At 34.8% G+C, this 27,044-nt stretch overlaps 1 protein-coding gene across 6 annotated transcripts in view; it reads right to left on the bottom strand.

The window, feature by feature from the left end:
- The window catches only part of SNX13 (sorting nexin 13), a 136,380-nt gene that overhangs the window by 56,677 nt on the left and 52,659 nt on the right, over positions 1 to 27,044 (bottom strand). For 4 of the 6 annotated variants that reach the window (XR_009260426.1, XM_058724901.1, XM_058724897.1 and 1 more), the window contains exons 6-12: positions 21,849 to 21,920; positions 12,499 to 12,620; positions 12,305 to 12,406; positions 10,969 to 11,057; positions 5,952 to 6,035; positions 2,042 to 2,180; positions 1,587 to 1,675 (exon numbers count right to left, since the gene is read on the bottom strand). Coding sequence is in view for 5 of the 6 variants with exons in the window: in XM_058724901.1 (XP_058580884.1) it covers positions 1,587 to 1,675; positions 2,042 to 2,180; positions 5,952 to 6,035; positions 10,969 to 11,057; positions 12,305 to 12,406; positions 12,499 to 12,620; positions 21,849 to 21,920 (697 nt within the window). In the remaining variant the exon portion in view is untranslated. The remainder of the gene's footprint in view (positions 1 to 1,586; positions 1,676 to 2,041; positions 2,181 to 5,951; positions 6,036 to 10,968; positions 11,058 to 12,304; positions 12,407 to 12,498; positions 12,621 to 21,848; positions 21,921 to 27,044) is intronic. The other 2 variants (XM_058724899.1, XM_058724900.1) reach the window with 1 other exon arrangement.

Raw genomic sequence — 27,044 nt, 5'->3', positions numbered from 1 at the left:
CTGGACTGGTTTCACTTAGGGTTTCTCTCCACACTCCAAAATGCTATTATCAGATCACCAATATTCCCTGGTGGCAAATCTAATGGCCAATTCTGAGTCTTCATCTTCCTCAACTTATTAGCAGCCTTTGAACTATGTGATCTCTCACTTCTTTAAAAACTTTCTATGCTTGGCTTCTGGAATATCACACTCCCAGGTTTTCCTTTAATTTCATCAGCAACTTAGCTGTTTCTTTAGCTAGATCTTCCACTTTGTCTTAAACTCTAGTAACTATAGTGCCACTGAACTAAGTCTTTGGTATCTTCTTACTCACCTTCACTCTTGTAAGAAACCTCATCCATCCAGTCTCAATTTTAAATAACTGTCTAATAATCCTGAGGATCCTCAAAGTTTAGGCCATCACTGACCGTTCCCTTGAACTACAAAGTTTACCAATTAGTGAGTTGACTTGACTGTTTAACAGGGATCTCAAACTAAAACATGAAAATTTAATTCTCTCTGCCAAAACTCCTCTTCCCTGTATTATCCATTTTATAAAGGTAAATAGCAACATTTTTCATGCAGTTGCTCAGGCCAAAAATTCTAGGAATCCTCCTTTTTTTTCTCTCACTCCATATTTAATCTCTTAGTAAATCTGTCAGTACTATATCCAGTCTTCAATTACTTCTCACAACCTCTGTAGACACCTCTTACTTGACTAAAGCAGTAGTCTCCTAATGATCTGTCAGTCTCCATTCTTGTCCCCCGCAACTCCACCACAATCTAATCATCACCAAGAGTCAAAGTAGTCATTTTAACTCGTAAGTCAGATCATGTCAGTCGCCAGAACAAATCTCCAATGGGTTCCCATCATAATTAGAATTTTGAAATAATTTTGCATGGCAGATAAAACTATATATGATCTAACCCCCAAGGTTCCTCTCCAGTTTCATTCCTAATATAATCCCTTCTCATTCATTCTATACCAGCCATACTGACCTGCTCTAACTCAGCAAACACTTTCCTATCTCAGGACCTTTGTATATGCTTTTACCTTTGCCTGAAAGATCAATAAAAGACAAAAATTCTCAGGACTTTCTCATTAATCTATCAGATTTCTCTATGCTCATATGTCACCAAATCAGTCAGCATCTATCTAAAACAGTCTTATACATTCTCTATCCCTCTAGTTTGCTTTACTTGTTATTTTTCATATTGTACATTTTTTAGCATTATATATTAATTTACTTAGTGGTTTATTTTTTGATTCTGCAACTAAAATGTTAAGTTCAATGAAGAGAGAGATTTTGTCTATTACATCCATCTAAAATGGTGCCCACTGTATAAAATTATGTAAAGGTTGAATTTTGAATAACAAATGAATAGGTGAATAAATAAAAAACCTTTAATTACTGTAGCATTATTCAGGAAGTTTTTAATCTCTTTAGCTTCGTTTAATAAATAGGATAATACAGTGTATCCAAAAAGTTTTCTGCAAGGCCTTTTGTGGAGGGCTACACTGGTTAATATCCCAATTCTTGTTATTTGCTAGATATTTAAATGAATTTAAGGTATTTGTAACTAAACATTAATTAGAAAGTACTTACTTTGCCTGACTGTAACCGCTGTATTCTTGAGTCACATACTTTTTTTACAAATAATAAGCTATTTATTTGATTTTTGATAGTGTTGATATCTAAAAGCAAACAAATTGATTGTGAGCTAGAAATCGGTAATGTTATTTATGAAATACTTTAAACATGCACTTACTTTAACATAATAACCAATGAACAGAGCAAACAATAAGAGAAATAATCTGAAATTTTATGGTGAAATTATTTAATTAAAGTTAAACCATGCCAATTATTTTTAGAGACTTACAGTATTAATTGCTTCACATTCAGGAAATTATAATGCTTTTATTCTTAGCACATGTTAACATAATAAAGATTTAGATGCAGTTAAGGTAAAAAATAGCATAAAATGACACTTAGGCAAATAAAGTTTTATTTAGAGATATAGTAATGATTAAAGAAGACATTTTCATACTTAAATGACTTACCATCACCAACCGTATCTAGAGATCGAAGATACTGTAATTCTTCTACTGCCTTATCTCTGACTGCTTCTAGCTCTCCAATATTGTCACTCAATTTAATAATGTTCATAAAGGCCTCATAGTTGCAATTAGAATCACGGATCTATAAAAAAAGTTCAAACAATATGTGCGAGGGGGACTTATTAAGGAAAAAAGGAATCTTCAGTGCCTACCATGTGCTAGGCAGAACCTTACAGCAAGTGTTTATTCCAGTGCGTATAAGAAAACAAAATGAAAACCTCTGTACTCATGGGTCCCGGGAAGAGGCAGAGGAGTAGAAGACGAGATTAGTGGCAATGGAAGGCACATCGGGCAGCGTACAATATGTGTTGTGGCTTTTACTCTGAGCGGAATGAAAAGTTACTGCAGGGTTTTAAAGAGAAAAGTAACATTCTCTGACCTAAATTGCACAGAATCAATGTGATGACATAAATAACTCTGTCATTTTGTCTTTTTCTCGAGCCACGTGCTATTTAAGAACAGGAATGGGGTGGAGAGTAGAGCTGAATTTAACCAGAGTGTGGTTGCACCAAGCAAATAACAAAGATAGAGGGTGAAAAAGTAGTCAAGGATATTATGAAGTAACTAACCACTGTGACTGCCAATAAAATTTAAGTAAAGCAATAAGGGGATCTATGAAAAGGTAGCAGACTTGAGATATTATCCATTCTCCAAAGAGGTCAAAAAACTAGTGATTGTTTAAGTTCAGAACTAAGGAAAAACTGGCCAGTAAGTGTATGAAAAGATGCTCAAATATCATTTAGATATGCAAGTTAACCACAACAAAACGACAATGCCAAATGTTGACCAGAAAGTGGAGACACAAAAACTCTCAAATGGTACTACCAAAGTGCAAAATTAGAACACAACTTCGGAAGACCACTTGGCAATTTCTTTTACTTCATGTAAATTTTACTTGAGTGATTAAAAAAAAGGTAGGTTATTAAAGTCTTGATTTTTCTAAGAATACATTAAGAAACAAATTAACAGCTGTCCATTCATCTGCTCTAGAGATAACAATATGAGCCAATTAAGTAATCTATTCCACAGTAAAAGATAAGACTTATCCTTAGTTTGTATTAAAAAAAATACATACTCAGAGATGAATAATGCAAATTCACCCATACTATTTTTAGAAATGACTTAAAACTGTGGGGTGGGGTGCCTGGGTGGTTCAGTGGGTTAAGCTTCCAGTTAAGCTTCAGACTCTTGATTTCTGCCCAGGTCATGATCTCAAGGTTGTGAGCTCCAGCCCTGAGTAGGGCTCTGTGCTCACAGCAGGGAGCCTGCTTAGGATTCTCGCTCTCTCTCTGCCTCTCTCAAAATAAATTTTAAAAAACTTAAAAAAAAAAATACTGTTGGGTAACACTAACAGTTTATACAGAGAGAAAATATGTTACTACTAAACTGCTTACTGTTGGGGGTGCCTGGGTGGCTCATGTGGTTAGGCACTGGACTTTGGCTCAGGTCATGATCTCATGGTTTTTGAATTCGAGATCCCCCATCAGGTGAGCTTGAGCCCTGCTTCAGGTGAGCCCCACTTCTCTCCCTCTCTCTCTTTCTCTCTGCCTCATAGAGTTTTCTCTCTCCCTGTCTCTCTCTCTCTCTGGCCCTCACTCACTTGTGCCCTCTCTCTCAAAAATAAATAAATAAATAATAAACTGCTCTAAACTTTTCCTTTCAAATGGAAATGAACTGTACACTAAGTTCATAGAAATGAACTGAACTAAGAACTGAGCTTATTTTAATGTTTATAATACCTATGCATACAAGGTTTTCCACACAATGTCAAAAGACTGTAAACCAGGGGCGCCTGGGTGGCGCAGTCGGTTAAGCGTCCGACTTCAGCCAGGTCACGATCTCGCGGTCCGTGAGTTCGAGCCCCGCGTCAGGCTCTGGGCTGATGGCTCAGAGCCTGGAGCCTGTTTCCGATTCTGTGTCTCCCTCTCTCTCTGCCCCTTCCCCGTTCGTGCTCTGTCTCTCTCTGTCCCAAAAATAAATAAAAAACGTTGAAAAAAAAAATTAAAAAAAAAAAAAAAAAAAAGACTGTAAACCAGACCACAAGTAGGCTAGAGATCCTTTATTGATAAACTCCTCTCTTTTAAATATATTTTCTGATATTGTGTTGCAAGTAAAATAGTGATCAATTCCTGTTCATTAAATAGCAAAAAGACACAAGCATCATACACAATAGTAGAAGCCCAAGTGTGGGAAGAACGAGTAAAAATTTGGTGTTTTGAATTCTTTTTAGACTATCTATATGTTAAATCTCTCCCCCAAAATGTTTTCACCATACAATTAATTATACAGTTAATACAAGGTCAGCAAAAGAAAAATTGAAAGCTAAAGAAAAATATAAATAGGAATAAAAATATTTCCTAATCCCATGAGTGAGAGATAACATTCTGGTGAACATGCACCCTTTTCTGTAACCCAGGTAAGATTATACAGCATAAAACATCCATTTTCTGGTGTTATAATAAAATGTTTTAATACCTTTTACCCTTATTTTATTACTTAAATGTTTTTAAATTTTACCTGTATTTTCCTATTTCTTAAAACATTACTTTTTTGTTATATACCCAATATTCCATATAAAATGAAATATATAAACAAAAGAGAAAAATTAAAACTACCATAATCCTACCTTTCTATTAACATTTCAATCAGTATATACACTATCAGAATTATACAGTCACTAATAAATATTTACATATTTGTTTTTAAAAAGCATTATCTACAAACACACATCACTTTTAGTTATCCTTTTCAACTTAAAAATATAAACATGTTTTCATATTCAAGATACACTACCATCATCATTCTTTTTAATGGCTGCAAAATATTCTACTGTGTCAATATGCCATAATTACACAATCCTCTATGTAGAACACTTAAAAAGCTTTCAAGTTTTCAGTATTATAAGCAACGGCCATTAATGGCCTTGGTTTCAAACTTATTACTACTTTAGAATAAATTTCAGAGTAGAACTCCTAACCAGAGGATACGTATTTGTAAAAATTTTAATTAGACAGATATACATATTTTTAAAGCTTTTGGTAGAGCCTAGTAGGATAAAGGAAAAGAAGAATCAAGTTGTGTGACCTCCATAGTTTGATAATGGCTAGTTTGATAATGGCTACTGGAAACAAAGAACAATAAATAAAGTAACTCTCTCCTACGAAAACTAGACTGAGTTACTGGAAAAATTCCAATTCAAGAAAATGAATCAAAGATCTGGAAGTATTTATCAAAGTATTCCAGCAACACCCCATTTACAATACTTCCTTGACCATGAATTTATTGAGGAAAGCCATATATAATCACACAAAAATAACTACTAAACTTAATAATCACTAACCCTTTGATATGTCTGCCAGGATGAGAAAACTATGAGTTAGCTACTTATATACACACTAAGCAACTTACAGAAACAAACCTAAAACACACAGGCTCCATTCTCAGTCCAGGTTTCCTACCCCATTTTCCTCCACTATATAGTATAAAACATAAAGTACATATATTTAAGTAGTTCAGACCACAGCCGTGTTTGAAACCAAATAGCAGTTTTTAAAAGTACTCATAATCTATACACTCCGTCAGGAAAACATCCTTTTTTTAAATTTAAATAAGTGGTAACAATACCGAAATTGTGAGAGGATTATCCTATCAACAAACTTCTTACAATGAATTTGTCTAGCACTTTCAACCTATGAGCAAACAGAAATACCAGAAACATAAAGATTATCTATAAATATATTTTTACCTAATTTATTCAATAAATTATTGCTTGATCATCCTGATCCCCAGATATTATTTCTAAATTTTAAAAAAATGCTTTAAAAACAGAGTTGTAATTTTAGAAAGTACATACCATCCATATGATATATTGATTAATATAATCAGGATCACTGAGTTGATTTATTAATGGAAGAAGAACTCCTCGTGCAAGGATTTCCTGGACCAAAAATGTAAAAAAAAAAAAAAAAAAGCAAATTTAACTTAATATACTTCTCAAATCAATAGCATAATGTAAACAACACAATGCTGTTACTTAAGAAAGATATGACACATGTAAAACTTGATAATCAACACATCTTATAAAAAGATGACCTAATACCACCTCAGTTAAAATAAATGAGATAAAGCTACCTGTATCAACTTGGCCGTATCTCCACAATGACATCTAGAGTTGAGTAGAAAAAAGCAGAAGGGTATCTCTAGTATGTTAGCATTTATGTCAAGTTTTAGAAGGCAAAACATGGCACCAAGTGTCTATGAATTCCTACATCTAATTAAAAGAATAAAAATGAAGGATAATAGGAAAAGATACACACCAATTGTAAAATAGTGGTTACCTTCAAGGGAGGAAAAGAGCAACTATAGCAAAACATTAACAGTGGTTAAATTTTGGTAGTTGGTACATAAATGTCTACTGCATTATTCTCTATACTTGTCTGTGTTTGAAACTTTTCCTAAGAGAAAATAAAAAAATAATATGGTAATATAATTATTCATCTTTCTCTAGAATATATCTTCTCATTCTTTACAACTGTTTACTCTGCAACCTATTAAAATCCTGCCCTTGACTACAGAATGAAATCTCCAATCAAATTAAACCCTGATCATTCCAGCTGAACACTTTTTTACTTACATGTTTAAGATACACTCGTGCCCTGAATTTATGGCATTTATCACTTATCATTCCCCATGTAATTGTGTTATCTTCTACTTCTCTGAAACACCGCAAATATCCAGGAACCTTCTGTATATAAGTGACGTTTGTTAGTTGATCTACTGATTTATCTATCTTCAAAAATATTTACTCAAGGTCACTGTCTTAAACATGGCAGGCATTTGATAAATATTAAAGGAATGGAAATAAAGCAAATTAAGAATTTAGTGCTGATCCTATTTATACCATATTTTCACCCATTATTAATCTTCATCCTTTTACGCACGTGATATCTAAATTTATAAAACACCATTTCTTAAGAATACTGGAAAGGCTAAATAAATGTCAGTTTAACAGGATGTTTCACTTCTCTAATTAAAGGACCAATTTATTTATTCCTTTTACCAAGATCTCTAACTTATCTGGTTCATTTTCCAGTATAATAAGTTCATAAAGGTAGCCTTCACTTTATTTTCCTTCAGTGAGTTATCTTATATAAATTCCACTTTTTGTAAGCTGTGCAAGTCTCTGACAACTATTACCTAAGGATGAATTAACATTTCCAAAAGGTATCCATGAAGGTTCCAATAACTTTCTGTTTTATAATTCCTTTCTTTTCTTCACATTTTTTAAATGTAATCTCTACACCCAAAGTGGGGCTCAAACCCTGAGGGCTCACAACCCTGAGATCTAGAGTGGTATAATCTACCAAGTGAGCCAGCTAGGCACATCTTTTTTTTTTTTTAAAGTCATCTCTATGCCCAACGTGGGGCAGGTCCAATAACTTTTTCAAGCATCTTTTAAGACATCTTACAGTCTTAAATTAGAAGTAATTTTTTATTCTTTCAAGATTAGCTTCAGTCTCCAAATTTTAAAAATTATATTTATATAATTCATTCCTTCAAGTTATGTCTCTGGCCACATATACTCAAATTTTAATGTTTGCTATTTTTGAGAGAGCAAGCAGGGAAGGGGCAGAGAAAGAGGGAGACACAAAATTGGAAACAGGCTCCAGGCTCTGAGCTGGCACCACAGAGCCTGACGCGGGGCTCGAACTCACACACCAGGAGATCATGACCTGAGCTTGTAGTCAGTCACCCAACCGACTGAGCCACCCAGGTGAATTCATATGCTCAAATTTTTAAATGTACTATGTAAGAAGAAAATGCATAAATAAAACCAAGTTTTTTGCAAGTTTCTTTGCAAAATAAGAAAAAAACACATGTGGGAAAGAATTTTGAATAGATCTAGTGATTCTTATTAGTCAATGCAATCTGTCAATCTGTCTTAGAAAATTACTTTGATCTTCTAATTTGCCTCATGAAAGGGTCTGGTTAGTCAAGATGTAATCCTATGACTCAACAATTCCTATACAGGTTCTAGTGAAAGCTCTAAACATTCCAAAATAGGTAGCCTTTTCCTTATAATTTCTACTTTGACAGAAGTGCCAGCTGTCCAATATGAAGGCTTAAAAGCTACAAAGTCACTGAGGCCATGAATCTTTAAATAAAACATGGTAATGGAAAGAAAGCAGACACGACTAAAGAGCAATTATTGCAGTCAAGTTCTGTGATTTGTACAATTCATATAAAGGATCCCTATAAAGGAAATAAGTAACAACTCTTTAATCTGTTATTTAATCTGATCAAAAGCATCTTTGGGGAAAACCTGAATTACCAACAAAAGAAAACTGATCAACCATCAAGCTGAAAGAAAAAAAGAAAAAACTGATTTGCTGAATATAGTACCCTATAATTATTCAAACATAAAGAAATGAAATAATGGTCTAAAAGAGCAATCTATAGCAAAATATATTTGCTTTTTAAACAATCCTACTTATTTAAACTATAACCTCATGTAATAAGGCACATCTTCATTCCATCTCCTAAAAGTCAATTTAATCTTCAAGAAGCTAAAGTAGCATGTACACCACAGCAGCAAGAAGGGCAAATAGGTTTCCTCTTACTAAAACTAATTCTCTGACTGGGTATCTGCTATGTGCCAGGTGTGATGATAGCCACTAAGTACATAATGATGATACAGATATGTCCTCTGTCCTTATGGGGCTCACAGTACTACTGGCAGAAAGAGGCAGCAAGTAAATAAACACAACAACCCAGTTATAATATTAAATATGGCAAATGCTATGAAGGAAAATAACTGTTTACTTACGTATGGTAATAGGGAATTATGAGGGAAGTTTAGATTGGGTGGTCAGGGGAGGCATTTCTGAGAAGGTGAGATATGAAAGATGTAGACAATTTACCCAAGAAAATAAGGGGAACCATTCTGAGCAGACAAAAAAGAGTATAAGATGGCCCTATGGTGGGGAGAAAATGGCACTTTTGGAGAAATCAGTATCCCTGGAATACAGTGACTGCATGGCACAAAGGCCAGAGAGGTAAACAAGGCCACATCATGCATGGCCTTGCAAATCTCTGGAAGAACTCAAGATGTGAAAAATTTACTTGATGGTCATGGCATTGGCTAGGATGGAGAAAAGACTTAAAAGGCAAGAGAGGACATGGAAACAAGAGTAAGATTTCCATTTTGGACATTTGAAGTTTAAAAGGTCAATCGAATGGTGATTTCAGTGGGCAGCATGTCACAGTAGCCTGGGACTCATAAGTGAAGTCTGTACCAAGATATAAATTTGAAAGTCATTAGCACTTGAATGGATTTTAAAGGCACAGGAATGGGTAAGAAGAGGGCTTAGGATTAAGAACTTAAGTATTTAAAAGTTAGATATAAGAGGAGTTAAAGCATCTAAAAAGGACTAAAAAAGAGACCAAGCGAAGAGAAAAATCAAGAGAGCAAAGACATGGAACCCAAGACAAGACAGAATTTCAAGAGAGAAAAGATTGTCAGCCATAAGGAAGTAGCTGAGACACTGCCTAGCAGTGGCTGTCAAATGTACCAGGAAGACAATGATTCTGTGAATGAGAGCTATAACTGACTACCAGTATCTTCCTTCAGTGACAGTTGTGAAATCTAGCGATTGACCTGTCAGGTATTTTACCACCCGTGATAATGACTAGCCCAAATAACTGGTCTTAAAAATACATCATCTATCAGACATTTCCTATTAAAACCAATAATTTTCTACCTAATTCACAGTACCACTACCCTACTTGAGAAGGACACTGAACTCAACTTAGGTAGGTACTAAGAAATTGTGTGGTATTGCTTAAATAATAACATATAAGCATAAAAGCACACCTCAGCAATTAGTATCTATTTTGCTGGATGATAGACTAAAAAGATTCTAAGCTTTCCTTTTCATATAAATTAGAAGCTTTCATTTTACCCATTCAACCAGCATAATAGTTGTAGCTAGCTAGCATTTCTCAATCATTACCAGCAGCCAAAACCAAAATATTATTCCTTTATATCCATATTTGGAATTTTACTCCAAATGTTTACATACAGGACATAAAAATTCCAAAACTACTGTTCTCATCCCACTTAATAATTTTCTTTTTTTTTTTTTTTTTTTTTTAACGTTTATTTATTTTTGAGACAGAGAGAGACAGAGCATGAACAGGGAGGGTCAGAGAGAGAGGGAGACACAGAATGTGAAACAGGCTCCAGGCTCTGAGCTGTCAGCACAGAGCCCGACGCGGGGCTCAAACTCACAGACCGTGAGATCATGACCTGAGCTGAAGTCGGATGCTTAGCCGACTGAGCCACCCAGGCGCCCCAATAATTTTCTAATTATAAGAAGCAGAATCTTAACTGTCTGGGTTTTTTTTTTTTAAGTTTCTATCCAGAAGTATTATTTTAATTAGCCTCATTCCAGTAAGTTTATAGGTAAAGCTATATTAAATAAAATCTAAAACATATCCTTGTTATAACCCAAAATCCCAGTATCTGACTCTAAGGCAGTTTGTCTAAGTGTTGTCCAGAGACCTCTGAGGGATGGAGGGAGACAAACACACAGTGTTATTTTCAGAAACGAACATGATGGTGTGATGATACCATCAATTAACTAATGGAATGTGTGCTTGTGCATTCTTGTGTTTCAAAATTTCTTAGTTTTAACTTATGATACAGTAAATATTGATAAATAAATCTGTAAACAAAAACCCATGTAAACAAAAACTCTTTGGGGTCCTCAATGAGTTTTAAGAGTTTCACAGGGTCCTGAGACCAAATATTTTGAAAATTATTACTCTAAGTTTCTTCAGACATTTATTTAATAGGAGTTTACACTTACCCTGACAAAGTATCGCATGATCTTGTTCTGGAAATCTCCAGGAGGTAGCAATAAATATAGTAAGACCTCACACAGATCCCTTAGGAATCCTAGAAATGAAAAAGGTGGCTGTTACATTAGAAAATATAAAATCTCCACCTACTCTTGATTAAAAAAAACACAAAAAGGCAGAAATAAGCGGCTGATTATACAAGTTTATTATTTCAATAATTAATTAGTCCATATAGTATTCATTAAAGTTTTTTCATTATTCTCCAAACAGTAACTATTCATTAATCAAACTAATATTTTTTTATTCTGCTCAGTTTTACCCTATTTTTGAATCATTGAGAAACTTCAATTATAAAAGTGTTTTCCCCAAAACAGTTTTAGCTGTATCGTGTATTCTACACTTCTACTACAAATTACCTTGTATACGTAAAAGCTTCTTGCATATTTTAAGATATACCTGTAATTCTTCTTTCAAAGAAAGAACTTCCACTATTCTGTCAGATAATAACAAAAGAAGAAGTTATGCTCTTCTACGTTACTAATTTATGAGGGCTCAATCTACGCACATCACTCTATTTCTTCTATTTGGTTATTATTTCAGGTCAGTGCTAAGGAAATGGCAATTAAAAATTGCATTGCACAATATATATAAAAAGGAAAGAAGAAAAAAGGATAAAAGAGGAAAACAAAAAGTTGTGCACATTGTAGAAGTCAAAGAAAACAGTTTCCACAACCACAAACACTTTTCTGCAGTTGTTCATATGCTAACATTTCCTGGAAACGTAATTATACAGCCGATTCTGTTAACAACAAAAAATGTGTCAAGTAGCAAAGACTCTTTCTGACTCTTTCTCAGTGGCTATAAAACTAAAAAAAGACATCTTCAGCTAAAACTTATCTAGTCTAACCTCTGACAAAGAAAGTACAAGTCCATTCAACTCCATAAATTTTATCTGAAATTATACTCATTCTTTTAGAAAATATTTTAGGGTAACAGTGTATTCTTGAAGTAGAAATGATAAACTCAAGGAGAAGATAATCTACTACAGATCATAAAAAGTAAATATACAATCATAAAATGTTTGTGCTTGCTATATTTTAAGAGAGGTAATCTCTAATCTCATCTTCAAATTTTAAAGATTACTTTAAAAAAAAAAGAAAAGAATCTGGAAACTACTTTTAATAGCTAAAAAAAAAGAAATACAATGAATAGTGACAGTGTCTACACTATGCTACCTTTCCTGTAAAAATAATTTCACCTTTTACCCTTCTATTCGTTGTTCAGCTAACTTGTCTCTAACCATTCTGCACACTGTTCTCCAAAGACTTAAATTGAAAAGAAAACCTTCTTCATCTTTGGGAGAAGTGCACACTAGATCACGGCAAACATCCTTCTCCATTTCAACTTCAACTTCAAAGAAGGTATCCACAAGATCTTCTGCTGTACCTGGACAAAGAAAAGAACAATTCAAGAAATGCAGAATAATAAAGAAAAACAGATTTTAAAGTCCTAATTTTCAAAGGCAATAGACATATTACCTTTTGCTTGATCATCTTTCTCTGTTATCTTCTGTTGAGCCTTTCTGAATACTCGTAGGTGTGTGCCAAAATCATCTACAATGCGTGTAGTAAAATAAGGTTGCCAGTCTATTTCTTTTGACCTTATAAAAAACACATTATATAAATGTTTTAATCAGAAAGTATAAATTCATTTTAATGACTCACAGACAACATGATCATCACAGAGACTGAATTTATTTATAATGAGATTTTGTTCAGTTAATTACTATTACATCTTAGTCCTCCCTTTCACAAGACCCAAAGTATATCAAATCTACTTGATTAGGTCTTTGAACAATATTATTTGAAATATTTTATCTGCCACAGCTTAAAAATACTTTCTAAGTGCATAAAATAAATAGAAAAATAGTTTTTCCAGTTATATCTGAAATGAGTCTGACAACAGGTATATCATGTAATTTCTCACCCCACATGTAAGAATAAATTAGGGATTCAGAATGTTTTTGCTTGCTTTTAAAAGAGCATTTGAGACATTTCTTGATTCCTTCTGAAACCTTACTGAATTCTCCACATTCTTCGCCTTAATTATACAGCCCAAGTTCTGAACCAAATACCATCAGTAGGAGGCTGATTTCCATTTGCAGATACTAGCACTTAAAAACTTGATCATTTGAAATATAGTCCCACAGAAATAGTTTAAAGAAGGATATAAAAAGTCACTATCCATGAAAAAGAGGATTACTAATTTTATTAAGCTACCTAGTACTCTATTTTAAAAGTAACAAACCTCAAGAAACATTGCTAATTTAGTACACCAGTGAAACAGGTAACAAAACAGATAAGCCAAAAACAGTTTACACTGGATTAAGTGATATTTTTAAATAGTTTTTCCAGGGCTATTTTCCTTAAATTAGCATTCAACTTAATTCACCTTTTTTTGAAACAAACCAAGTAGATAAAAGAAAGAATCTACTCATGAAGATGCTGGGTGAGAGAAGAGCAAAGAAAAAGTAAACTATAATTCATTATGTTATTTACCCAAATATATGTAATAAAGAAGCTAATGAAGAAATTAACTTGATTATTGTTGCACTTCTGGAGAAATCTTAAAGGTGGCAATGGCATTGAGGACTGTAACAGACGCTTGTTTTCAAATAAAAACAGAAGTTATTAATACAGTATTTTTTAAATGAACAACCATAATTCTGATACATACATGGGAAGAAAGAGTAAACTTTAAGTACATGAACACAAAAACAAATTAACATTAAAAAGGTAACCTTCACTCAGGGATGTGAGAAGGGGTTAACATTATTTAGAGTACTGTAAGAGCCATAGTATATAACCATATACTACATTTAATAACAATACTCAGCCTCAATTTAAAAATAAAAATTTAAATCTAGCAGTCTCTAGAGTTTTCTTTATTCTTATTTAAAAAAGAAAAAAGGGCGCTTGGGTGGCTCAGTAGGTTAAGCATCTGACTCTTGGTTTCGGCTCAAGTCATGATCTCACGGTTCGTGAGTTTAAGCCCCGCATGGGGCTTCACACTGACAGTGAGGAGACTGCTTGGGATTCTCTCTCTCCTTCTCTTTCTGCCCCTCCCCCCCTTTCAAAACAAATCAACTTTAGAAACAAACAAATAAATAAATAGAAAAAAATAACAATCTGTATAAGCATATAAATAACTCAACCTTTGCTTGAGTTATTTATAAAAAATCATCCATACCTCAAAATTTTATAATAGAAATCAGTTGGTATAGGTCATTACTCATTTAATTGATACAAGGTTCATTCTAACAAATTTAGAAGCTGAATATGTAAACTTTCAAATTATATCTGTTACATTTCATGGTACAATGCAATTGATATATTTTGCTGAATTTTGCAAACAAAATACAATTTACTAATTTAAAATTTTTTTAATATTATTTGAAAAAGAGAGAGAGCATGAGCAGAAGGGCAGAATGAGAGAAAGAGAGAATCTCAAGCAGGCTCCATGCTCAATGCAGAACCCAGCACAGGGCTCAATCTCACAACCCTGAGAACATGACCTAAGGTGAATTCAAGAGGCAGATGCTCAACCAACTGAGCCATCCAGCCATTCCAATTTACTAATTTTAGAAGGTGTTCTCAACTCATCTCAACTCATTACAGACAGCAACACTCAAAATAAGTGAAAATAAGCAATTCAAGTACATAAAATTTATTTTAAATTTAAAATAGGGATTTCTACCTTAAAAGATAAATATGTTGAGAATGAAAAAAACAGGGAACACAGTATTCTATATCTCTAAGATCACTATTTTCTCCTCACTTAACTCACTTCCACTGAGTATGTGAAAATTTAATGTTAATCTCAACTCAAAAGAACTCTTCTAAGTTAGGAAGATAGAAGAAGAATACACTGCTTCCCTTTGTAAATTAGGAAAACATCTACTAAAAATTTCTAGTACTATTTATCTTTTAAAACTTATGGAAATATTCTGAAGATAGTGACGTACTTTCTAAAATTATGTAATAGGTAAAAATGGAACATGAATATAAAAACCAATTAAAAATCATTCAATTTATGTGACAGCCACACTTCCTTCTATTGATCCACATGTAGTTTTCTATTAGAGCTCTTAGTATCAATTATTCTTAAATTATATCTACAAGTCAAGGCTCTTTTCACTTTGTTTAAACTATTCCTCCACATGATTCTTATTCTAATAAAAACACTTGGATTATTACACAATAAAATAAAATTCATTTTATTACTATTATAAGCTTTCATTTCTTGAATTTAAATAAGGAGAGAATTATTGCCTATATTACCAAGGGGATAAGTGATATAGTCAAACCTACCCTGAGATTCTAAAATTTACAGCAGGCCACTAAAGCCTTTCTGTCATATCTTGGCAAAATAGTTGCAAAAATTAAGAAAGTTAACTAGAAATGCAAACAAGTAATGAAGTTTTACTAAAGTATAAGAGCAAAAACCAAACCATCAAGTGTACCTCTCTGAACATATATTTGCATGTCTTTATCTCCATTCCTCCGGCCAGCATTCTATTCCTGGCCTTTTATTTTAAACGGTTTCCCATGTCTACCACCTTTGTATCCCCATCATTCTGGATGCATACAGCAGCCAGAGCGATCTTTTTAAAAATACAAATATGATAGTACAAGATAAGAGATTCAAAACCCCTTCAATAACTCCCCATGGATCTTAGGGCTAAGCATGAACACTTTCTCTAAGAACGTGCATACCCAGGATGACCCTGCTTACTTCCTCATCACCATCTGTTCCACCCTCTTACTTCCTTTCTGTTCTGCTGACTCACGGGCTCTTTCCATTTCTCAAACTCAAATACGTCCTGTCTTATTTCAAAGCCTGTAGATACGCTGATCCCTCTGCCAAGTTTGTTCACCCCCACCCACCCTCCACACATTTCCCTTCTCTCCCTCACATTCACTTGACAATTCCCACTTACTTTAGAGTTCATCTAAAAAGTCAATTTCACTTGGCAGCCTTCCCTGACCCTCACTCTTCTCCCTCTCTGCCTTATTTCTTCAGACTAGGTATGGATCTGCAGTGATACAATGTCAAAGCACCAAATTTTCCATTCTTTATAGCACTTACAACCTACAGTGAAATAATTCAACTGCTAGAGATGAATTTAATTGCTGAGATAAAAACCTCAGGAAGCCAGAGACTTTGTCTGTCTTATTCTGTGTTCCTTTTATTCACAAGGGTATCTCCCATAGCTAAACAGTGTGTTGAACACTGGAGGCACTCGATGCATACTGATTCATGGATTCCTCTTTCAGGGTCAAAACACTGTTAACAAGTGTCCCAAGAGAGACAACATGAGGCACACATGATGGTTCCCTATTTAAGTTCTGAAATAGGACACAAAGTGAGAAGTTCTTCTTGCCTTTCTAAATCCTAAAGTTACTTAATGCTAATACCAAAACAAGACAATGAATATCCCAAATATGGGGGCTGACAATGAGATTATATAAATTACATCACTGATTCCATCTATGCTAAGCAGTGTACAGCTCATCATCAGTAATGCAAAAAAACACACCAAAATCAAGTAACTATTTCTGTAAAAGAGCACCATTACATTAGTTGTGAAATTCAGCAAGCCACATCACTTCCCAGGGTTTGTTTTCTCTAAGGACTAACGAGTTTTAAGAGTCCATGATTATATAACCTGAATACGCATCCAAGCATGTACAACACACACACACACACACACACACACACACACAGGACATGGAAAACTGGTAACTGGTAAGAAAATGAAAATATCTGACCAAAAGGAGTCATGAATATATTTCATTTTAATGTAAATCATATAAACTTTCAACATAAAATGAAGACTTTATATTTGACCAAGGTTTTGCTAAATGATATATCAATGTGGCTTTTGTCTTTAATAAAACGTTCCTACACTGCAACAGTTTGGCGCCCAATTCCTTTTAAACAGTATAACTAAAGACATTTGTGAACAAATCTGAATGCAGAGTCTTTCAAGATTTTCCACCAATATTTCTGGGGCGCCTGGGAGGCTCAGTCAGATAAGCATCCGACTTCAGCTTCAGGTCATGACCTCACAGTCGGTGAGTTCAAGCCCCGCGTTGGGCTCTGTGCTGACAGCTCAGAGCCTGGAGCCTGCTTTGGATTCTGTGTCTCCCTCTCTCTCTGCCCCTCCCCCTGCTCATGCTCTGTCTCAAGAGTAAATAAATATTTTTTAAAAAATTTAAAAAAAAAAGATTTTCCACCAATATTTCATTACTTGTCTTGTGCACACCTGATTCAACTATAATCCATTTAACACCTAGCTTTGAGTAAAATCCAATGCAAAAGGCAGTTTTCATAGAAACTACCTTGCCATTCTCATAGTTCTTCCAACGATGTAGGAGTAAATTAAATGATGATTATAATAAGCTTAACTGGGATACACACACCTGGACAAATACAACTTTCTTTTTTAACATATTTGGTTATCTTTCTCCTCTAAATCACACATGTTCAGCTCACAACACAGACCAAGTGAACCAGATATTCTGGAGGCCAAGCATACTTTTGAGAAACCTAAAACTCAAAAGATGGGAACAAGAGCGGACATAAATGCCAGAAAGTGGTCTTTTCACCTAGCTTTAATGCTAAGGGCATAAATCTGTATGTCTTACAAAGGGAATAGAGAATACTGGTTAACTGAAATAAGTTAAGAGAATTGCTACCACAGCAGTACAGAATTGGAAACATACCAAAACTAGCTGAAAATTTTACTGACAATAACTACACACAAAAGTAGAAGCGAAGTGTTATGCTGTAGTTTAAACGGATTAAATAAAGAAGCTACATTTAAAACAAATCTTATTGAATGAGTGGTACTGAAATGGGAGAAAGACAGGATATAGGAATGAGCAAAAGGAGGGAATAAGCATGGTATATGTAAGGGTCATCATGCGGTGGATGTGCCTGACTAAAGACGGGGTGGCTGTTGGGTACTAAAGGCAATTTTCACATCCGTGGCAGAATACTTTCCTGGAAATGGTCTTTTATGTCAAAGGGATAAAAGTAAAAACTGATTTTCACACACACACACACACACACACAAAATCCTGTAATAAATGTTGTGTTCCTGATGCCACATTTTTTTTTTCAGAAATAACTACTAAGACCCTATTTGAATACAGTAAGAATGGCACTGAATACTGCATAGTGTGTACGTGTTTAAGTGTATATGTATATATACACACACATACATGTACATATCTGAAGGCTTTTTAAAGATATATTAACAAAGCAATATAATAAACAATCACATAAAATTATAATATCTCCTATATCATCTCTTTTACCTTCTATTTTAAAAAAATGGGCATTTGAAAAAAAATCTTTACTGTAGTAAAATTCCTACTTTTTCCTGGGTAGATTTTAATAAGCAAGAATCTTAGAGGAGATTTTGAAAAATGTTTTACTGCAGTAGAGGGCTTTTGATCAACTGATCCAAAGACATCTTTTAGTGAAAGTAGGTGGCCTGTTAAAGAAGAATCCCTTCTTGAGGCACTGAATCAGGCAGTAACTTCCCCCTCATAATTCACTATCAGAAAGGATACACACTTTAACATAAACCTTAAATTGTTTCCAGCCTTCAGGAGCCCTTTAAGGACTACTTTGTTACAGTGTCCAAAGCTTCAGCCTGAAATTGAATTTGTGCAGGTTTTTAAGGCACAGAACTGTAAACTTGCTTCTAAATCCATTAAAAGAATTACCCTTCGTGCCATCTCAACTTACTCATAAATACATGTGACCGTAACCATCTCTCCAGAGCACCTTTGTTTCCCTTTGAAAATCTACTTTAAAAATCTAATTATAAGGATATGAATAAAATAATGAAACTTTTTTTTCACATTACTGAATTTACATTAAATTTACTATTACTCTTTACCATAATCCTCAAATACATATAAAAGAACTGAATCATCAACCACACAAGGAAACAAGTCTCACTGCTTCATCATTACAAATCTGTCTGCTCCCTTCATTGGAAGCACCTTTTCCCAGCAGGGGAAAAAAAAGAAAGTGGGAGAGCCAAATGTGCACATTCCTTTTCTAGTTCCATGTTCAGTGACTGCCTGCCAATAGCTTAAAATCAACCATGGGAGGAATACTTACACTTCACAAAACTTAGACTTCTAAAACGACAAATGTATTGTTTTCACCATTCTATAAAGAATAGCAGCCATAAATAATTTGGATAATAATTTTTTTTTCATTTTCAATGATACAAGACTTAACCATCGAGAAAAGATTAGTCCACTAAATGTCTTTTATGTCTTAAGTCAAGCATTCTTCCTAACCACATAGAAACATAATAAAAAGTATAAACAAACTTTATTATCATTCTACTCTAAGACCTCCTACTAGTAAAACAACAGATAGAAGAGCGCTTTAATTCCTAAGTAAATCAAATTTCATTAGCAACATAAGACACTATAAAAAGTGACTCCCCAAATGGTATCCAAAATGTAAGGTATGACAGAGTATGTGAGTGCATGTTTTGAGGATGAGGTATGACTGGAAAAATAAAAACAAACCGACACTAATACAACCTGACCAAGGAAGTCTTAGTATTTTAGAATTTCAAGGGATCTGAAATAATTACAAGTCCCACCATTATAGAGCCAGACTTCAATTACTTCTTCTAGATCATACAGTTAGTGAGATCAAGGCTTTAGTTTTTTTAATTTTTTTAAAAAGTTTATTTATTTTTGAGAGTGAGAGTGAGCACAAGAAAGGAATGGCAGACAGAGAGGGAGACACAGAACCTGAACCAGGCCCCAGGCTCCACACTGTCAGCACTGAGCCCGATGAGGGGAACCCACCCACTGTATTCTCAAGAACATGAACATTTAAAAAAATTTTTTAAATTAAAAATAAATAAATCAGGATTCTTAATTTTCCATTCAGTGTTTTATTTACTGTGCCTTAATAACACAAAACCTCCTGACTCTTAAAGTTATAAGAAAACTAAAAAAAATGGAAAAAAAATTTAGGCATGCAGTTTTATGTAACCATATTAAGGGAAATTATATTTAGTGAACTCTAACACCACATAAGATGTTCAATTCTACATCCTGTGCCCAATGCTTCAAAGAGATTAAAGATCCAGATGTTCTAAAGGACACAGATCTCAGAATACAATGAACAACTTAGAGAAACACACATGAGGCACACACTCAGCTATTTTAGAGGGTGAGTATAAAGAACACAGCGATGGAAGCCTTAATCAAGCTGTAGGAAAGGAAAAGAAATAACCTAGGGCTAAGTGTGCATCCTCTTAGATATAAGGTTAAGTATTAAAATATTAAAATAAACAAGCTTTTCTAACAAGATGTACCTGACAAATGAAACATTCCTAGACCCCACAGTAAAATATATCAAAATTCTGTAGGGAAAAACAAGTCATACAAGTCATAAATGGACCTAAATCAAGAAGAATTTGACTAGTTACTATTTAATCACATATAAAAACACTATTTTGAGCATTAGTTTCCAGATCACTTCCCAAAGAAATAAAGGGATGTGGCTGCCATCCTAGATATCTTTATTGCTCATTACCAAATGTTTCTATCTTCGGTCTCTGGCTATAAAAAGAATACAGTCTCATTCTGTAAAATGTAATTTCTTTCCTTCCTTTTTTTTTGTTTTTTTAATATTTATTTACTTTTGAGAGACACAGAGAGACAGAACACGAGTAGGGGAGGGGCAGAGAGAGAGGGAGACACAGAATCTGAAGCAGGCTACAGGCTCTGAGCTGTCAGCACAGAGCCCGACACAGGCCTTGAACCCACTAACTGTGACATGACCTGAGCCAGTCAGACACTTAACTGACTGAGCCACTGAGGTGCCCCAAATGTAATTTCCTTCTTTTAATTTTCAGCATCAGCCTTAATCAGCCATAATCCACAATCCAAAGATCAGTTAATATTTTAGTGTATTTCCCATCAGTCTCTTTGCTATGCATGCATATTTATGGTTTTCTTACATGGCTAAAATCATACACTATGTTGAATAATTTTTACTCTAATGTATTTCCTATTAGTTTAACAATGCTTCCTAAATATTTTAATGACTACAAAACTAATTCAAGAGTCAGAAAACTTATTTTCTAATGAGCCAAATGGCAATTTTTTTTAGGCTTTGCAGACCACACTGTCTGGGTCACAACTAGTCAACTCTGCTATTGTAGCACAGGAGCAGCCATGGACAAAAATGCAAACAAATGAGTGTGACTGTCCAATAAAACTGTATTTACAAAAACTGTCTACAATATACTATACTTACTAAAATTACTGAATAACCTAATTTTAAAATGGGGAAAAATCTGAGTAGACATCCGCTAAAGATGCTATACAAAAAATAACTCATAAGCCCATGAAAAAATGCTCAATACCACTACCTCTCAGGGAAATGCAAATCAAAACAATTATGAAATACCACTTCACACGCACTAAGACAGCTGTAATCAAAAAGACAGACAAAACACAGAATGCCTGTCTGGCACAATCAAAAGAGCATGCAACCCTTGATCTCAGGGTCATGAGTTCAAGCCCCATGTAGGGTACAGAGGTTACTTAAATGAAGAAAAAAGAAAAGACAAAATCAAGTGTAGGCGAGGATGTGGAGAAATCAGAACCTTTATAGTGTAGTGGTGAGAATATGTAGCCACTTTGAAAAACAATTTGCAGCTCCTCAAAGGTTAGAGTTAGAAACAGACATAGAAATTCTACTCCTGTATATCCAAGAGAAATACAAACGTAAGTCCACAGAAAAACCTGTACATGAGTGTCCACAGTACCATTCTTCATAATATCCAAAAGGTGGAAACAATCCACATATCCACCAGCTGATGAATCCACATGTCCACCAACTAATGAATAAACAAAATGTGGTTTATTATCATACGATGAAATAAATAACAAATAACAACAAATAACTCATAATCCCATGAAAAAATGCTCAATACCACTCTCTCTCAGGGAAATGCAAATCAAAACCATAATGAAATACCGCTTCACACCCACTAAGACAGCTGTAATCAAAAAGACAGACAAAATCACAGAGTGCCTGTCTGGCAGTTGTTATTTGTTATTTCTTATTCAGCAATAAGAAAGAATAGTAACATATGCTACATGGATAAACCTCGAAAACATTATGCTAAGTGAAAGAAAAAGAAGCCAGTCACAAAAGGACACATAATTAGGAGGAACAGAAATTAGGTAAGGGTTACCTAGAAATAGATACTTGGGGGGCGGGGGGGGGGGGGGGGCGGGGAGGGGAATACAGGGAGTGAATGACAGTAGATACAAGGTTTCTTGTGGGTCATTTACGTGTTCTTGAAATGACTGTGATGAAGACTGCATAACTCCATAAATAAAAGTCACTGACTTTAAGTGGTTAAATTGTGTGATATGTGAATTATATAATATACAATTAACAACCCCTGTTCTATTCTACATATGTAAAAACATTAAGTTATTTTCCCTTCTTTTAAATACTCAACGGTTCCTGGGACACCTGGCTGGCTCAGCTGTTGGGGCGTGCAACTCTGGATCTCAGGATTGTGGGTTCGAGCCCAACACTAGAGATCACTTAAAAATGAAATCTTTAAAATAAGTAAACAAATAAATAATCCTAATTGTTTTTGCTGTACTGTAGTAAATAGGACAATAATCATTTTTTTAATTAAAGTCTGTTTTTCTTCATTTTTTATTGTTTATGTATATTAGAGACCGGGCATGAGCGGCGGAGGGGCAGAGGGAGAGAGGGAGACACAGAAGCCGAAGCAGGCTCCAGACTCTGAGCTGTGAGCACAAAGCCTTACAAAGGGCTCGAACCCGTGAGCCATGGCATCATGACCTGAGCCAAGTCAGACGCTTAACTGACTGAGCCACCCAAGTGCCCCTGATTAAGGTCAGTTTTAAGCTAAGTCTTCAAATGGCAAAGACTAGAAAATGGCAAAAGAGTGTACAACTTTACTGATACAAATGTCCATTATCTGAGTTGTGCTTCCCTTTTGGAGGAGTCTAGGAACACATGATCTATTACTTCTATGACAAAGGTTGTGAGAAAAATGGCTAAATAATCACAACATATCTCCCATCATTCCAGAAAGAGCACTATCATTAGTATCCACTGAATCCTGGAACATACATAGCCATACCTCCTCCTCCCACAGGAAAACCCTTTAGGAAGAACACAGCCATGGCATTAGAATATATCTCTTTTCTACTAACCTTGGGGTTAAGGGGAACAGAGGTGAAGGAACAGAGTTGCCATATTTTACCTTTGAGCGCAACTAGGTTACTTGATCACTTGTATTTCCCTATGGCTTCTACTACACTAACCTTATCTCCCTTCTCAGAACTTTGCTCTTTCCTAGCACGTCCTTCATCCCTCTCTATCCCACATATCCATTCTTGAAGACCAGTTTTAACCTTAATCCACAAGAGGTCTTCATTAGTTACTCTGGTCCATTCTACCTCTACATAAAAATTGCTCTTGGGACGCCTGGGTGCTCGTTCAGGCAGTTAAGCATCCAACTTCTGATTTCAGCTCAAGTCATGATCCCAGAGTCATGAGATCAAGCCCTGCATCGGGCTCTGTGCTGAGCCCCTCCCACACTCATGTGCACCCTCTCTCTCTCAAAATAAACTTAAAAAAAAAAATTGCTTTTAATACCACACAAATGACTACTTTGTTGCTCTATATCTTAAGTGCTTTAATTTGATCTCCCCCCCCCCACCCCATGCCCCCCAAACAAACTAAGATAAGGTAAAAGAATCTGTGTATATATTCTAGGAACATAGTAAGTAGCAAAAATTAAGTTACATACAAAAATTAAGTTAACATACACTGAACATTTACTGTGTACCAATCCTGTGGTATTTTACATGCACTAGTACCATATATAAACATTACAATAACCCCATGGGATAATTATCCCATTTCACTGATGCAGAGATTGAAACAGAGAAAGTCAAGTAACTTGCTCAAAATACCACTTATTGGCTGATAAATATTCCATGAAATGCTTTCTGAACATCATCTCATTTGCCCCTCACAATTCTGAGTTTGCTACAAATGTTATTATTTTACATAAATGGTAAGAAATCTTAAGTACACTATAACTCAATGGTACAGGTAGAACTGTAATACAGATATCCCAGAGCTCTCAGTGCTGTATCATAATATCTTATTTGAAAGAGGAATAAAAATACAAAGGTTATCACATATTCATCCCCTAAAGCTCCAGCCTAGTTCACACCCAGGTTCTACCACAGAGAACTCAAGTGTGCTCCATGAAGGTTCCCATCCCCAAAATGCTACTAGAGTAATAGATACTAATGTTAATACAAGGTCCTCTCTCACATGTGATGTCATGTGATGTCATTTAAACCTAACAACCTGATAAGTAGATATGAGTTATCACCAGACTCAAAGAATTTATATATTCTGTTCATTCAAGGTCTTACAGCTTAATAATAGCATTAAAGCTCAAAATCAGGACTTCAGACTCTTCATATGTCTTTTCTTCCTACTGTGTCTCAAAATTAGCTTTACATTTTATACCAATACTCTGTAATTGTTTCCTCAAGGTAATGAATAAATATGACCACCAAAATGGAGGGCTTCAAATTTTTTTCTGGGTTCATAGTCCCTTTTTAAAATGAAATCTGTAATCACCCAATTAAAAAAAAACAGTTGTGCATACACTTTCAGGGCTTCATGGGCCCCTATACAAGACTGTACCTTGAAGGGCAGAGGCAATAACTTAATGCTCCTGTTACATGCTCCAGAAACAACAGACAGCACAGAACAAGGAACAAAGTAGTATTCAAGTGACTGCAAACAGACCTACTTTCCATACTATCATTGAAAACAATCATGGAGACTCTGTAAGACATACCTTTTAGTAGTAAAAGAAAAAGCCAACATAGAACAAAAATAAAGTCATTCACATGGATGACACAATTACTGAACCTTACTAAATACCAGGGACTTGACTTTGTATCATTTTTACCCTGAAAACAGCCTCAAAAGTAACTTCGTTATTATCAGTCTATTACAAATGAGGAAACTAAGGTTCAAAAGGAGAGGATTTATTTGTCCAAAAACTTAAGGTCAATGAGAAAGCAAAGATATAAATTCAGGTCAGTCCAGGATGAAAGAAACCTGACTCTTTCTGCAATCACCCAAATATTCACCTTGATAGCACACAATGTTACAAAAGGGGGAAAAGAATAAAAACAAAACAATTTATTACATGAAGGGTAAAGAAAAGGTGGTTTGGGGGATCAAAAACAGGGAAAATAGTGCAATGAGAGGTAAAAAGGGGGGGAAATTAGGATGAAAATCTAAAGTTTTTTTTTTGTTTGTTTTTGGTTTTGTTTTGAGATAGGGAGCATGAGTGGGGGAGGGACAGAGAGAGGCACAGAGGGTGGGGAGGGGGAGAGAGCCAGTGAGCAAGCATCCCAAGCAAGCTCCACACTGTCAGCAGGGAGCCCAGTGCAGTGTTGGAACTCACAAACCATAAGATCATGACCTGAGCCAAAGTCAGCTGCTTAACAGGCTGAGCCACCAAGGCACTCCTAAGATGAAAAATCTAAATGATGACATATCTGGTAGGGAATGAAAGAAGAATACTAGACTGTGGATAATCTTGGACTAATCAATCTTTCTGGACCTTAGCTTCCTCATCTGTGAAATTATAAATGCTGGAGGGCGTTAAAAATTTAAATTTCAAATTCCTTCACAACTTTAAAAACATTTTCACAAGTGTTATTTTTATTACATTCCATCAAATGGGGATTCTGTTTTATTCACTGCAGTATCTGCAGCACCTGGTTGGTACAAAGTAGGCACAAAATATTAGTTGAATGAATTAAATAAATTTGATGCCAACAATAACCCTGTAAGGAACACAGAACAGATAAGGTATGATTATGCTTATTTCACATATGAGAAAAACAAAGATTCAAAAAGTTTAAAATACTTGTTCATAGTTCCATAGCTAAGTAGTAGAGCAGAATGCAAACTCAAGTCTCCCAATTACTAGTTCAAAGTTCTTTCCAGGTCTAAAATTTGTTAGATTTCAATACATACTTAGGCCGTCAGATACATCAATAATGGACTCTTATTTCTACCTTTCCAAAGGAAGAAAAAAAAAGTCATTAGGATGATGTTACTATAGAAAGTAGTGAATGACTGATTCAGAAGAGTTACCTGAAAGAATGAATACCCAATACTCAATAATGTTATATATATGAAATAAAGGAGATAAAATCCAATCTCTGACTTTTTATCATACCTTATTTTTGGTGTTCCACAGGGAGCGTACACTTGTAATGATGGCTGGCTACTGGGCAAATGTTTGCTGTTAACACTGAGGGAGAAGGAGTTCAGATCTATCTCTACACGTAAGGTTATTATTCAAACCATACACATTACTGCAGGCCTCCCCAGTGACCTGAGGTTGAAGAACTAAGCTCCTACTCTGAAGCTCAGGATTAAATGAGTTACAGCTGAAAAGTCCTGACAGGGTAGCATGAGCTGGAAACATCTATGTGCACAGAGATGAAAATGCCATACAAGCCCCAGGGCAAAGCTCTAATTCTCCAAGACTGTCAGAAGTACAAGATTGTATTTCAAGAATTTAAGTGGGGAAGAAGAGGGGCTGGCTAAAAAACAACACCTTCAGATTTGAAAGTGTACTGAAGGTCAAGGCATGCAACTTCCTGCCTTGAGGCTACAGGCTGGTAGGAAAATCTGTGTGTGGAGTGGGTAACAAAATCCTTCAATAAAAAATAAAAAAAAAAAAGCAAACTCATCCAAACATAAAATCCTTTCTTTCAAAAATAAGTAATTTCTGGATATGAAATGGCCACCCAAAAAATCAAGTAGTTTAAATACAATAGAGACCAAAATATTTTGTCATACGAAAGGTAGTATATAAGCAAGTTTTGTAAGGTAAGAAATTTAGTATATCTCCTAA

The sequence above is a fragment of the Neofelis nebulosa genome, chromosome 4, assembly GCF_028018385.1.
Source record: "Neofelis nebulosa isolate mNeoNeb1 chromosome 4, mNeoNeb1.pri, whole genome shotgun sequence".
Lineage (NCBI taxonomy): Eukaryota > Metazoa > Chordata > Mammalia > Carnivora > Felidae > Neofelis > Neofelis nebulosa.
Note: the sequence above shows the minus strand (reverse complement) of the source record. Positions and strands in the feature narration are given on the sequence as shown.